The 15,837-nt window shown below is 39.9% G+C and overlaps 2 protein-coding genes and 1 long non-coding RNA gene across 3 annotated transcripts; all 3 read right to left on the bottom strand.

The window, feature by feature from the left end:
• Positions 1–784: 784 nt before the first annotated feature.
• Positions 785–6,142, bottom strand: LOC310993863 (major histocompatibility complex class I-related gene protein-like). The gene is made up of 8 exons (XM_083982346.1): positions 5,791–6,142; positions 5,333–5,599; positions 2,443–2,721; positions 2,245–2,282; positions 1,865–2,150; positions 1,226–1,327; positions 1,040–1,057; positions 785–917 (listed from the first exon to the last, which is right to left on the bottom strand). Exons 1-8 carry the CDS (start codon positions 5,837–5,839, stop codon positions 868–870), a joined length of 1,089 nt encoding a protein of 362 aa, XP_083838472.1. The 5' UTR covers positions 5,840–6,142; the 3' UTR covers positions 785–867.
• A 1,921-nt stretch (positions 6,143–8,063) lies between these two features.
• Positions 8,064–8,650, bottom strand: LOC310994105. The gene is made up of 3 exons (XR_014595778.1): positions 8,545–8,650; positions 8,372–8,389; positions 8,064–8,230 (listed from the first exon to the last, which is right to left on the bottom strand). It is a non-coding gene; the product is annotated as an uncharacterized lncRNA (long non-coding RNA).
• Positions 8,651–11,825: 3,175 nt separating this feature from the next.
• LOC310993862 (major histocompatibility complex class I-related gene protein-like) lies at positions 11,826–12,847 on the bottom strand (the record flags this gene model as incomplete). The annotated part of the gene is made up of 3 exons (XM_083982345.1): positions 11,826–12,154; positions 12,245–12,523; positions 12,724–12,847. The coding sequence occupies 3 exons, from the start codon at positions 12,845–12,847 to the stop codon at positions 11,826–11,828; spliced, it is 732 nt and encodes a 243-aa protein (XP_083838471.1).
• Positions 12,848–15,837: the final 2,990 nt, after the last annotated feature.

Below are 15,837 nucleotides of genomic sequence, written 5' to 3'. Positions count from 1 at the left end.
AGAAAATGTCCTGGAAAATAATTTCTAGAAAAGAGTGTGAACCCTGAATTATTCATCTTTGTGTTTCTCAATGAACAGTATTAGCTGTAGGTCTAGGTATTATTCTAAATATTGATAACTGAAGATGAAGAAGGGTTTTATAAACAGCACTGCTGCCATACGTTTGGCTGAAGGGACAGGTAATTGCAAGAAAAATATCACTGTAACTGGAGTCACAGATGAACGGAGAAGAATAAAGTTTTGAAAAGTGGAGACTTTATTGAAATGTGAAACAACAACAACAAAGACAGAAAACCCCGTTTGACACTTGACCCTGCAGTAGGTGTCAGTCTGTTGTCACAGATAGTATGAAGCTCCTGCCTAAACCACGTGGGTGATCCATCTTCTTACAAGTTAATATCTTCATATAAACACAAACATATAAACTATAACACATATCACGGCACACTCACAAAGTGCCACCACTGTTATCTGGTTCCACCAGTCACCAAAACCTCTGTTATCATAAACTCAATAAACTCAAATACTTGACCTGTCTTACCAAAAAAAAACATGTTAACAGACACATATAATTCTTTAACGTATTTCAAAAACCTCAAAATATCAGACACTCATTTACCACACATTGTAATCATACAGTTTTCTTTTACTTTTACTTTTAAAGTAAATGTAAAATATATATATTATATATATATACACAGTATACAGTACATATACACAAATCATAGCTCACTCGTTAACTCAGCTATAGCACACAACATTATTATTATTAATGTTAAGATTTTTAAGATGTTAAATGTTTCAAATTAATTGCAAAATGAATGCATTTATTTGGACTTTTCCCTCCCATCTGAGATTGTTTGTCTGTCAGGTTTTTGGATTCAAACTCTCAGAGAGTTCAGAGCTGCTGTCAGGAGCTGTGAGATCAGAAACACAGTTTATGTGAAACTCTTTTCAGCATTACATGTTGAAAACAATCTGAAAAGGTTGAAAAGATGACCAAGATCATTTTAAGTATAGTAAGATACGTTTCACTTACAGGGTGGAGGCTGTTTGGCTAAAATGAGAAGAGGAGACAAAATGTCAGTCACGAGTTAAGGATGAAACAGGACTGGTCTGTTTCCTTATTCTATTTTTTTTAGTAAATCTGTGAACATGGTCTTTAAGTATTGTGCTGTAAAAGGCTTTTTTTAAATCAGATAATCTTTCTGTCTTTTTCTCTCACCTTTCTTCTGTTTATAAACCATGAATCCAGGGACAGCCATGAGGACGAGAGCCAGAGGAACCAGTGCAGAGATGATGGGGACGGTCGTGTCACTGGGCCTTTCTGGTGAATATAAACAATAACACATCATTACCTTGTAGTTGGACGTCTGCACCAACCAGCCAAGGTGAAAATATAGTTACAATCTGTCAGTTTATGATTGTAGGAGCCATTTCCACCTACTGGCTCCTTCATTACCCATTGTACCACACTGTGACATCATTGTAGCGGCTAAACCTAAACTTAAAACACACAATTTAACAAATGCAACGGACTCCTCTCTCAACTTCTCTCAAGGTGTTACAGTGATTTGTAGCTTTCAGCTCTGACTGTCCAGTGAAGCATGGAGCAGCAAGTGACCTCAATTTGTTTCTTGTAATGTTGAGAAGCATATAGGCCATGATGGTGAATATCCTGTATACTTGAAAGGCCTTCTGCACAGGATTAACCCCAGTTTACCCGGCCAGTAGGAAGCATGATGTAACTGGTTTATTATGAGTTTTAATGAAGATAAATTAGTTACTAAACTGGAAAAAGCTAAAATACCCAACAAACCACAGACATGAGGTCACATTCAGGAGCTGCTGATGTCTCTCTTACCCATGTTGGTCCTGATGTGAGCTTTGTCCAGTTTGGTGACGATGTCGTCCTTCACTCCAGAGAGCTGAAACACACAGTCGTACCTCCTCCAGTCTTCAGCTTTGACTGATGAGACGTCCAGGTCAACACTCATCTGGAAGGATCCATCATGGTTGGGGAGGATCTCTCCTTGGTCCACGTCCTCATGAAGCTCCTCTCCATCTTTGGTCCAGAACATCAGGGCTCTGTGAGGGTAGAAACCTGTAGCGTGGCAGCTGACTGGAGAGGAGGGAGTCTTCTGGAGGAGAGACACTGAGGGGGGGGCTGGAGAGAGAGAGAGAGAGAGACAACAGGTAAGTTAGACTGGTGGTCGTTGGTCTCCACTACATGTTCAGACTCACACATTCATCTTCTGACAGCTCCACATAACAACAACAGACTGAGAGTGATGTCAGAGCACCAAACAGGTCAGGATCAACTCAGGTCTTAAAACAAGGTGATGTCAGACTGAGGAGTGATGATACAGTGGTGATTCAGTCTGATTGGTCGATATCAATATTGTTGTGATCATCAAACTACATCAGGTCATGTGACTCTACCTGTTCTCAGCAGAAAGTTCTTCCCATAGTTCACGTATGTCTTCAGCCACTCAGGACAAGTATGACTGTAGAAGTTCTCATTGTGTTTTATTCTCCCTCTGTCAGCATCCCATCTCAGTTTGGTGATGACAGCCTGTGGTTTTGGAGCGATCCATGTCAGTGTCTTCATGTCAAATGACAGGAAGTCTTCTCCATCATAACCATACTGAAGAAAACCATTAACTTCTCCAGTCTCATCGTCCCATTCACATCCATTCAACCACTGTAAGATGTGAACACCTGAGACAGAGACAGAGACAGATGATGTCTCCTCTGGTCAGATGATCAGTTTTAGACCTTTCTCACAGTCCTCTGCTGCTCAGGATTCAAAAACAGATCATAAGTGATCATTATTTAATATCTGTAGGAGCCACAAACAATCAGAGGACTGGATTTTTTGGTTTAAACATTGTCAGGCTCAACCTCAGTTTCTCAGTGACACAGTTTATTTCCTGAGGTCTCAACAACATCAGTGATGAAACACATTTGTAGTTTTACTTTGAAGAGTCACTGACACTGAATCAGTTGGTTATCATTGTTATATAGCAGCAAAACAACATTAAATATTATAGCTGCTGCGCAGCAATGGGTCGGGTCCGGGCTATTTTTGGCAAGTTTAGGCAAATTCTGAGCAACAAATAGGAGAATAGGAAGACAGGACAGTCGACCTTATAATGTTCATTTGCTTGAACCCACAATTTCTGGAACCAAACACCGTTGTCTATCGCACTGAGCTAATTGGCAAGTGGCAGTTCAACAGTGGCTTCACACATTGAGTAAGCCATTCACTGGCAGGCAGATTTTAAAGCAGAAGTAAGTGATATATTTGTGTTAATATAAGTCTTAAATAGTTGTATCTTCCGACAGCAATCACTTACATAGAGTGTTTGGTCTGAAACACGGGTCTGTCAGTCACTCTGCTCTGCTCTGAGCCGAGGAGAAAACATTTATCGTATCCTACAGTTTTTATCCAATGAGGAGAGAGAACGGCATGCAGGGCTGTGTGTGCAGCCAAGGGACGCCGTGAATGTGGCGACGTAGGGACGAGGACTGTTATGGTGCGTTCAAGGAAACTCGTATTTTTCCGACCGTGAAGTGGTACCAGTTCGATCTGGTACGAGTTCACAGGTCGGAAGTTACGAGTGGCCGTTATAGTGACTTTCACCGGTAAAACAGGTCGGAAAAACACGAGTGGGTTGCCTGAAACGCTACAAAGTCGTAAGTTGTGACTTGAAGCTGTAATTTACGATTTCAAAAGCCTGCCTGGAACGCAGCATTAGCGAAAACGACCGGACCACTTACTTCTGCTTTAAACCACTGTAGAATAAAATTAAAAAAAAAAATCTGTTTCTGAGGTAAAATTCTGATATGTTTCTGTCAAACATCATCTACCATGACTCTAAGATTTTGTACAAAGACTATCTGGTATATTGATGTAATATCCTTATCACCTTTGCTGGGGAGCGCCTAACTCACTGAGCTAATTGTCTGGAAGTGCAATGAGGTGTGTCTTCTCAAGTAGACTCAGGTAGTCAGTGCCCGGGCAGCAGGTGTCAAGGCAGATTTCAAAAATTGTCAGAATGTCAGAAATTCTGTTATCTAAACAAAAATCTGATAATACATGGGATCTGGCATGGGGTTGGACATTTCTGTAAGGTTTGGTGAGTTTTCACCCATGGGAAGTATGATTTCCTTGGAAGTAGAAAGAAGAAGATGACACTGGACCTTTGTGCAAAATTTAGTGAGCTTTCGCCCATGGTCCGGTCCAAGCTATTTGTTTTTAGTTTTTTTTATTTAGAGGCTTGCTGTCACCATGAGGATTCTGGCATTTTGATGTGTCATCATCATCACCCTTGTTGGGTCTTGTACCCACATCCCCTCGCACCAGAAACCAGCGCTTAACTCAGTGAGCTAATTATCTGGAAGTGAGAGATGGTGTGTGTCTTCTCAAATAGACTCAGGGAGTCAGTGTCCGGGCAGCTGTTGTAAAGGCAGATTTCAAAAATGGTCAAAATGTCAGAAATTCTGTTATCTAAACAAAAATTTGTTAATATATAAATTGCATCTAGACAGCATGGAAATGTTGGTGATTTGTTTTTAATGATAAGTGTTTTGCTTCATAAGAGAAAATCTGATGTTTAAAAATGTCACTCTTACATTGACTGCAGTTGTTCCCATGAGAGCAGAATTCAAAGTGTTCTAGAAAATTCAGTTTTTGAGATAAAATTCTGATATTTGCCAAACTTCATCAACCATGACTCAACAATATTTTTTTCAGGAAGATTGAAACTGTATTTATCAAGAATTTGATGGTATATGTTTACAGTACTGTTTACAGTCAAACGTTTTCATGCACTGTAGGCTCAATTTTTGCTTAATCAAAAATCCGAGAAACAAGTTTTGTGGAGGACAGTCTGGAGATGCTCTGTAGCAAGTTTGGTGACAATTGAGCAAAAATTGTGGGAGGAGATACATTTTAAAAGTTTTACAGTTATTGAAAAAAACAGAGTGATGGACTTCATCATTTGTATTGAGTCTAAATGAACAAAAGTTTCAGCAGTATCTGATCTACATTGTGGTGAAGTTTCAAAACTGTAGCATCTACTGTTGCTTTGGTAGGAATTTTTAAAGTTTTTAAATTTAAACTCAATGTCCTTGGAGTTGAGTAAATCTGGCATGGGGTCGGATGTTTCTGTAAAGTTTGGTGAGTTTTCGCCCATGGGAAGTATGATTTCCTTGGAAGAAGAAGAAGAAGAAGAAGAAGAAGAAGAAGAAGAAGAAGAAGAAGAAGAAGAAGTCCTAGGAATACAATCGTGTCCGACCCTAATAACATAATACAGACTGTACCTACCTCCACTGTGGTTAAAACTCTGCTTGACCTGTTGAATCCTGGATCTTAAAAGAGGCAGAAACTCAAAACATATTCTGTTGTACAACTGCAGATGATAAGGGTGATCTTCCAATGCTTTTTTCCACCAGGTCTTTTTTAGTTCCAGTGTGTTTGTGTTGCTGTCACAGGATCCTGCCTCTATGTCATCAATTAATGCAACAGCCTCAAACTCAGGGAGGTTTGTGACTCCAGAAGACAGAGTGGAGAAAAACTTCAGGCTGTGTTTCACTGTAGAACAGACAAGGTTTTTATTATAAATATAAACCTTCACTCCTCATAAATGTGATACATTCAGTCAGATTCAGTTCAGATAAAAGTGAAACCAATGTATCATCATGCAGCAGTGACGCAGGAGTAAAACCCAGAGCTGAGCAGAAAGTAAAGTGAAGAGTTGAATAAATATTTAAATGTGATCCTACCTGCTGATGAACTGTGACAGAGAAGAAGAAGAAACAGTAACGTCTTCATTTTATTTTATTTTTAAACGTCTCTGTGTCCTCAGGTTGAAGTGTTTGAGCTCACTACATGAAAACGGAGCAGCACACGGCGCCGCCCTTATGGCTTGCATCCAATTTCCGTTTTGTGTTGCTGACTTGGCGACTTTCTCCCAAAATCTGTCGACTTTCCAATTCCTCTTCTTGGCGACTTATTTTGTCAAAAGCCACTAGCGACAAATCTAGCGACTTTCTGGTGTTTCTGAGACTGTGACGTAGGAGCACGTAGCCTACCGTAACCTACTGTCCTCAACGAACACCTGCTGCTGCCGTGAGTCGCTCCAAAGTACTGACAGACGGACAGAGAGGAGACCCACTTCACTCCGTGTCCCGACTGCAAGGGAATCACGCGTGCGCAAAGAGCACACACACCTAATGTGTTGAAGGAAACTTCCTGTCTTTATCTACAAACTCCCTAGATTTCTCCACAAGGAACTGTACTTTACTTAATCCAGAAGTGGAGCCTCAGTTTGCATCTCCTGTTTCTCACTGAAGTCAAGCCAGCCCACACGTTGTTTTAAGGTGCGCGCATATACGGCACATTACGGCAAGAGCGAGAAACTGCCCGTAAAATGAAAGCAATGACCCCGAAACGTCTGATGTGGCATTTCAAAATAAAAGCCAGCCTTTCAAAATAAAAGCCTTGAACACTGCATTTATGTACATTTACAGTATCATTAAAAAAACTGCTTGTTATTACTGTACCATTTCACTTCAGACTGATTGTAGTCGACCTGAAGATGACACCCAGAAAAAATCAGACCAATCTGATGTAGAATTTCAGAATAAAAGCCCTCTGAACTTTAATATTTTGAAGTATTTTGTGTATATTTACAGTATCTTTTTTTTTTTTAAACTGCTAGTTATTACTGTACCATTCCACATCAGACTGATAGTACTCGACCTCAGGATGACGCCCAGAAAAAATCAGGGCGATCTGATGTGGAATTGAAATGATACTGTAAATGTACACAAAGCACTTAAAAATATAAAAGTTCAGAGGTCTTTTATTCTGAAATGCCACATCAGATTGGTCTGATTTTTTCTGGATGTCATCCTGAGGTCGAGTACTATCAGTCTGATGTGGAATGGTACAGTAATAACTAGCAGTTTTTTTTTTTTTAAAAATGATACTGTAAATGTTCACAAAATACTTCAAAATATTAAAGTTCAGAGGGCTTTTATTCTGAAATTCCACATCAGATTGGTCTGATTTTTTCTGGGTGTCATCTTCAGGTCGAGTACTATAAGTATGAAGTGGAATGGTACAGTAATAACTAGCAGTTTAAAAAAATTATACTGTAAATGTACAAAAAATACTTAAAAATATTAAAGTTCAGAGGGCTTTTATTCTGAAATTCCACATCAGATTGGTCTGATTTTTTCTGGATATCATCTTCAGGTCGAGTACTATCAGTCTGAAGTGGAATGGTACAGTAGCCTACTAACTAGCAGTTTTTTTAAATGATACTGTAAATGTACATAAATGCAGTGTTCAAGGCTTTTATTTTGAAAGGCTGGCTTTTATTTTTGAAATGCCACATCAGACGTTTCGGGGTCATTGCTTTCATTTTACGGGCACTTTCTCGCTCTTGCCGTAATGTGCCGTATATGCGCGCACCTTAAAACAACGTGTGGGCTGGCTTGACCAAGGATTTCAAAGTGTGGGCTGGCTTGATTTCAGTTGATTCTCTCTCATTTCACAAATAATGCAGGAGGAGGAGTTGTCCTGAATGATCCACAGCAGATTAGTTGGAACTCATCTGATTCACACCCGACAGACTGTAGCTAAGTCTGAATAGACCTGATCATTGCAACATGAATCAGAATCAGAGTCAGTCACTTCCTGTCAAACAAGGAAGGATATGACCATCCATGACTATAATGTGAGTCTTTCATCCATCCATATCCTCAGGAATTAAAAAATCTTGATGCTTTCTAAAGGGAAATAAATATGTAGCACAGGAATTTTCCTCTTACATCCAGATATCATTCATTTACATTTAGACGTGGAAATTCTGAAACACCACTTTATTTTCCCAATGAACAATCAGATCCCAAGTCTGAGACAGAGTTTTAGTCGATGCAGGTATAGAAACAGGAAACAGAGAATCACACTGAACTTTACACAGTGAAGCTGATTGACAGTGTGTTTAATTAGGTGGGTGATTCCACCTCAGTCTAAAGACGGATTGGTTATGTGTGATATATTTATTTCACATTTATGTACAGATCTAAATATACAGATGACACTCTCAGAGCTTTAGAGTAGAAAAGCAGCTGTCACTCAGACTCTGTTTACAGAAAATAATCCCAGAGCTTCAGGTTGGATTCAGGTTCTCAGTGAGTTCAGAGTCACCAGGAGCTGTAAAAGTCACAAACATGTTCTTAGTCCACTCATCATCACACACTGAACTTCCTGTCTGGACAGTTTAGTTAAAGCTCTTTAACCCACTGTAACGTTCATGTGTTCAGAGGCAGTAGAGGAAAAACAAGTTGTACTTACGAGGTGCAGGGAGTTCAGCTGAAAACAGAAGAAGAAGTTGACTTGTCAAACATTTTCATATTGAAGTGTAGAGTTTCATCAGACTCTGAGTCTTGTCACTTGTTGCTTTATCACATTTGACTCAGTGTTGCAGCCTGGACACAAACATCCACTCAGCTGCTGGACTCTCTCACCTGTCTTCTTTTTGTAGACCAGAAATCCAACGACAGAACAAATGAGGACGACGACAAGAACAACCACTGCAACAACGACGGTGATGGTCGAGTCACTGGACTTCTCTGTTCAACAAAACACAAAGAAACAAAACCATCATCACACAATGTGCAGGTGAAGCAGGTTAGAGCAGAGACTCATGAGTTCATCATGTGTCACTTACAGCTGTAAGGTGACATTTATACCAGAGTGAGTGATTTCTCTCCTTACTGTTCTCAGAACAGTGGGCCTCATTCACGAACCGTTCTTAAGAACAAATTTGTTCTTAAGTCCTACTTACGAAGTTTTTACGAAGATTGTGGCATTCATGAATGTTTTCTTATCCAGAATTTGTTCTTAACTAAGAACAAAATCTAAGAACAGTCAGGAGTATACTTACGCACTTTTAAGTGCTGAGACTTCTGCAAAAATAACCGATTATAGTGTTTTCTTTTGTTCTGCAGTTGTATGATATTATATGATTTGAATAAGAATTATTTTCTTATCTTTTATGATGTTTTTAATAATTATATATTAATAATAATTGACAAATCATTGCAGTTTCTTAAAAAAAACATTATAGACACTTAATTCATATCAGTTTTTTTTTAAGTGTTCACACTGCACACAACTGTTTTTATTTATTTTTTTAAATATATGATAATATGATGATATTTATGATGGCACACGTGAGAGTGTGGTCTCTCTGATAACCCGAAGAGCTGCATCCACTGCTGGCTACTAAATATAGCCTAAATATAAATATAAATATAAATATAAATATAAATATAAATATAAAAATATAAACTAAATATAAGCCTTTTGTTTGTTTCTTTGTTTCATTCCTGCCGCAGTAGCGCCACTTCACTACTTAAGTTCTTTTTACGTTTGGAGTCTGGTGCTCCCTCCCAGATTTTCATTTGAGCATTTCAACTTTCTTTCTCACTTCACCTTCTCTGCTCAGTGCCTGTGGGTGCTGTGTGCACACGGCCCTGCAGTCTCATGCCCTTTTACGGGCATTGATGGGGCCGTTACCTATGCTAATCATATGTTAATTAGACTCACCTGGCACACGCCCTCAACTTACGAGGAGATGGCATTCATCAAGTAGGAACACAGCTGCGAACAATTCTGAGGCTTACGAACGCGTTGATGAATCTGACGTAGGGTTTTCTTAAGGAACTTCTTAAGAACAACTTAAGAAAGAATCTAAGAAGGTTCTTAAGAAGATATTGGTGAATGAGGCCCAGTGTTCCCGAGCTGATGTGTGTTTACATTCATCTGGTAATTTACTGCCCCCTTGTGGAGGCAGCAGGTTATTGTCTCTGGAAACTTGTCGACCATCTCTAGTTTGTGCACAGTGCTGCCCTGCTGCACTTAAAGGGCATTTCCAGTCATAATCAATGTTTACCTCAGATATCAGGTCACCTATGATCAGTGCATTTCATACCATCCATACTCCCAACTGCAGCGTGTGGACTAGGGTTGTATATCTCCACCACCGAGGCCGATTCGATACGCATCTCGATACGCTGCCACCGATACGATACATTAACGATACACTGAAGGTCCTGTCGATACGATGCGATACGATTCACTCCTGTTCACGATGTGATGCGATTCAAATGCGATTTGATAACGATATGACTTAATTACAAAGAGATTCGGTTTGATATGATGTTTGATACAGTTGTGATATGAGAGTTTCTTCCCACATCAAGTTTATTACCTCAATACCATTCTGCTTTACTCTCTGTATCAATTTGAGGCATGTAGCCTATATTTGGTTAATTTTTACAGGGAAAACCAGTAAATCATATTTGAAAGGTACAGTCTAGAGGAAATAAATGGTGGAAATGAAATCCAGCTTAATTATATGGGCTAGTCTTGTGTGGTGGCACCTCTGCAGTTTGGTCTTTTCCTATAGCCTATTATAATAATAATAACTTTATTTATATAGCACCTTTAAAAACACAAGTTTACAAAGTGCTTCACAAAACAACTTAAAAGAGACAAGTCACAGATGTTTTGTTGTGCACAGGACATTTCTGGGTGGAGAGTCTGTGTTTTCTCTCCAGCCAGTGCTCACAGAGCTCAGGTGTAGCTGCGTGCAGCAGCAGAGTAGGAGAGCTACTGTACCAAAGACGGTTTGAATATCTTTGACTGTACTAGCCCTGCTAGCTGTCCCGGATGCTAACCGCTACCGCTAACTAGCGGTTAGCATCCGCGGCTACCACCGCTTCCCAGCTCACTACAACCAGAGTCACTACCACGGCCCTTCTCCTAGTTACAGCCGCTGACGGCCGAGTATTGACCCACCGCCTCACTCGGACTGTTTACTTTTCTTGGTGGCTCTGACTACAGCTGCTGCTACTGCTGCTGCCTGTCAGGGGCACGAGGCTGCACACGGCTTTTGCGGTGGTGCATTCAGGTTGCCTCGGAAAATGAAAGATCGATTTAACCATGGAATTTACCGATGTAGAAGGCTAGAAGAGATGCATCGCAAATTCAACCATAAATTATGTCCGATGTAGCCTGAATCTACCGGTGCAGTCGCATCGCATACGTTTATATCGGACCACCGATATGAATCGGTGAATCTCCACATCCCTAGTGTGGACGATTGTATTCGTTTTTGTTCAAGAATCTGTCGTTTTTTCAATGTTCATTGGCTACAGACTAATTATAAAATTGCTCTGTGGTCGCAAGTAACGTCCTTTTGACCATCATTAAAAAGTTTTAATTTGCTTTACAGTTAAATTAAATCAATAGACTTATCGCGGCTTCCGCTCTCATAAATCTATGAGGGACGTATTCTCTGAGCCGGAAAGAAACAAGGCCAAAGGCGTGGTAAGTCCGAATTTTAATTGACTTTAATTGTAAAGCTAATTTTAAAATTTAAATAATGGTCAAAAGTATGTTACTTGCGAACCAAAGAACAATTTTAAAATTAGTCCAGAGCCAATTAATATTGAAAAAAACGACAGATTCTTTAACAAAAACAAATATAAACGTCCACACGCGGCAATTGGGAGTATGGATGGTATGAAATAAACTGATAATAGCTGACCTGATATCTGAGGTAAACATTGATTACAACTGGAAATGCCCTTTAATTGATGAGGTTTATTAACCAAGAGATGAGCTGCTCAGCTTTTAAACCACTGTATCTATGTTCACAACTGTTGTTGAAGATGAATTCACAGCTCAACTGTAGAACAAAGACTAAAATACCCAACAAACCACAGACATGACGTCACATTCAGGAGCTGCTGATGTCACTCTTACCCATGTTGGTCCTGATGTGAGCTTTGTCCAGTTTGGTGACGATGTCGTCCTTCACTCCAGAGAGCTGAAACACACAGTCGTACCTCCTCCAGTCTTCAGCTTTGACTGATGAGACGTCCAGGTCAACACTCATCTGGAAGGATCCATCATGGTTGGGGAGGATCTCTCCTTGGTCCACGTCCTCATGAAGCTCCTCTCCATCTTTGGTCCAGAACATCAGGGCTCTGTGAGGGTAGAAACCTGTAGCGTGGCAGCTGACTGGAGAGGAGGGAGTCTTCTGGAGGAGACACACTGAGGGACGGACTGGAGAGAGGAGACGAGGGGTTATGATACAGTGGTGAATCAAGCTGATGAATCGTGATCATTAAACTACATCAGGTCATGTGACTCTACCTGTTCTCAGCAGAAAGTTCTTCCCATAGTTCAAGTACATCTTCAGCCACTCGGGACAAATCTGAGTCAAGAAGACTGCAGTATAGTGGCTTCCACCTTTCTCAGCATCCCAAATCTGTTTGGTGACGACAGCCTGTGGTTTTGCAGTGATCCATGACAGTGTCTTGAGGTCCAGAGATATGAAGTCTTCTCCATCATAACCAAACTGAAAAAAACCATCAACTTCTCCAGTCTCATCGTCCCATTCACATCCACTAAACGACTGTAAGATGTGGAAACCTGAGACAGAGACAGTTAAAGGACAGATGATGTCTCCTCTTTTAGACCTTTCTCACAGTCCTCTGCTGCTCAGGGTTCAAAAACAGATTATTTTTATTGACTACTACTAATGTTTACTGGTTATTATGTTGATGCTCAGTAGATGGACCATTGTTTAGCAGCCAAAACATTAAATATAATATAAAACAGATCGTACCTACCTTCACTGTGGTTAAATTGCTGGTTGACATGTTGAATGGTGGCTCTGTGGACAGGCAGAAACTCAAGACACTGACCAGCGTACCACTGTAGATGTTCAGGGTGCTCATCCAGTCCTCTTTTCATCCAGGTCTGTTTTATTTCTACTGTGGTTGTGTTGCTGTCACACTGACCAGCCTCAACGTCATCAAGCAGCGCCACGCCCACAAACTCAGGGAGGTTTGTGACTCCAGAAGACAGAGTGGAGAGAAACTTTACATTGTGTATCACTGAGGGACAGACAAGGTTTTTATTATAAATATAAACCTTCATAATTGTGATATATTCAATCATCAGAGTCAGTTGAAACTCTAGTTGAGGTGAAAGTGAAACCAGGTCATGCAGCAGTGTGACGCAGTGAGAGTAAAACCCAGAGCTGAGCAGAAAAAAGTAAGAAAAAAGAAAGTGAAGAGTTGAATAAATATTTAAATGTGATCCTACCAGCTGATGAACTGTGACAGAGAAGAAGAAACAAAATCCACGTTTTCACTTTGTTTTGCCACAGACGGTCGACGGATCGATGATACAGACACTTTAACATCCTGTCCATGAATAACAAAAAAGGAGAAGTGACAAAATCCCAATATTTGTCAATGTGGGCCTGAAAATAAAAAATAGAAACTGGACAAACAGGAAGTTTTTGAAGCACACAGTATTAGAAGAATAAAACGGTATTAATATACAGTATATGACAGCGTTTGAATAGCATAGTTGGCTGAATTTATTGTTGTGACCCTGGCTTCACATGTATTATCAACTAACTCTCAGCAATCAACCAACACACATTTTAAACTTTTCTTGAGCTGAATGACAAACCTTAAACCTTTAACAATTAGGAGAACAAACAGAGCCAGACATGTTTCATTATTTGTGTCATTGATTTATTTTTCAATAAAATCGTCTTTCTGTGTTTTGCAGTTTTAATGTGATACATTCTCCTACTGACACATACAGTACATACTCCTGCAATACCGTGGTTTGGCCAGGAGGTGTCACTGTTTCCAACGTTAACAGCATAGAGCCATTTCTAACAGAGCTGCTCCTGTTCAGGTGAAGTATGACGACCTGTACGAAGCAGATGAGACTGTTTCTTTTAGACAACAGAAGCAGTGAGAAAACTTAATTACACCTCAACATTTATTTTATCACACACAAGATGGTAACTAACCGATCATCCAGAGGAACCAGAGGGAGGAAGTCTTCAGTCACCATGGCAGCACATTTACTGAAGCTAAACAAGGATGTTATACACAGCATTGCCGCCATACGTTTGGCTGAATGGACGGGTAATTGCAAGAAAAATGTCACTGTAACTGGAGTCATAGATGAACAGGGTGGGATGAAGTTTTGAAAAGTGGGAACTTTATTGAAATGTGACAGAACAACAACAAAGACAGAAAACCCCATCTGACATTTGATGGCTCCTGTAGATGACCAGTCTTTAGACCCTGCAGTAGGGGTCAGTCTGTTGTCAAAGATAGTATGAAGCTTCTGCTTGAATCACGTGGGTGATCCGTCTGGTTTATGGCTTAATATCTTCATATAAACACATGGCACACTCACAAAGTGCCACCACTGTTTATCTGTTCCCACCAGTCATCAACAGCTCTGTTATCATAAACTTAAATACTACCACATGACCTGTCTCACAAAAGAAAACATGTTAACAGAATTTTATTATTTAAGGTATTTCAAAAACTAAAATAATAAAATATTTAGTTTAATAAATAATTTAATGAAATAAAATATCAGACACTCATTTACCACACATTATAATAATACACTTTTCTTTTACTTTTTCTTTTGTCTTCTTGTTTTTTTTTTTTTCTTAAACCAACACTAAGTAACTTTTCAACCTTCATATAATATTTTCAGAACTTTTGTGAACTGGGGGCTGGGGCTGAGGCCGACCTGAAGTCAACAGGTCAGAGGTTTTCATACTTCTCATTCATCACAATCAGAACAGCATAACTCACTCGTTAACTCAGCTATGGCACACGGCATGATCAATGTTAAATGTTTAAATGATGCCTTCATTTGAACTTTTCCCTCCAATCTGAGGTCACTGATTGATTGTTTGTCTGTCAGGTTTTTGGATCCAAACTCTCAGCGAGTTCAGAGCTGCTGTCAGGAGCTGTAGGATCAGAAATACAGTTTAAGTGAAACGTTTCTCAGCATTAGATGTAGAAAACAATCTAAAAAGGTAGAAAAGTGCAAATTATGACCAAGATCGTAGAGATCGAAGTAGAGTAAGATAAGTTTCACTTACAGGGTGGAGGCTGTTTGTCTAAAATGAGAAAAAAAACACAAATGTTTTAGTCACAGTTGTAAATGTCAGGATGCAACATCTGTTTCCTTCATTTGTTCCTTTTTTGTAAATCTTCGAACATGATTGTCAAGTATTGTAAAAGTCATTAAATCAGATAATTTTTCAGTTTTTCTCTCTCACCTTTCTTCTGTTTATAAACCATGAATCCAGTGACAGTGATGAGGACGAGAGCCAGAGGAACCAGAGCAGAGATGATGGGGACGGTGGTGTTACTGGGCTTTTCTGGTGAATAATGATAACAATGATTTATATTTTTCAGCTCTGACTATCTAGTGAAGTGTGGAGCAAGTGACATCAGTTAGTTTATTCTAATGATGTAACTGGTTTATTATTATGAGTTTTAAGTGAAGATTACTTACTAAATGGAAAAAAAAATCTAAATACCCAACAAACCACAGATATGACGTCACATCCAGGAGCTGCTGATGTCACTCTTACCCATGTTGGTCCTGATCTGAGCTTTGTCCAGTTTGGTGACGATGTCGTCCTTCACTCCAGAGAGCTGAAACACACAGTCGTACCTCCTCCAGTCTTCAGCTTTGACTGATGAGACGTCCAGGTCAACACTCATCTGGAAGGATCCATCATGGTTGGGGAGGATCTCTCCTTGGTCCACGTCCTCATGAAGCTCCTCTCCATCTTTGGTCCAGAACATCAGGGCTCTGTGAGGGTAGAAACCTGTAGCGTGGCAGCTGACTGGAGAGGAGGGAGTCTTCTGGAGGAGAGACACTGAGGGGGAGACTGGGGA

The sequence above is a fragment of the Trachurus trachurus genome (genome assembly GCF_905171665.1).
Source record: "Trachurus trachurus genome assembly, chromosome: 11".
Lineage (NCBI taxonomy): Eukaryota > Metazoa > Chordata > Actinopteri > Carangiformes > Carangidae > Trachurus > Trachurus trachurus.
The sequence above is the reverse complement of the archived record's forward strand: the minus strand, read 5'-3'. Positions and strand labels throughout refer to the sequence as shown.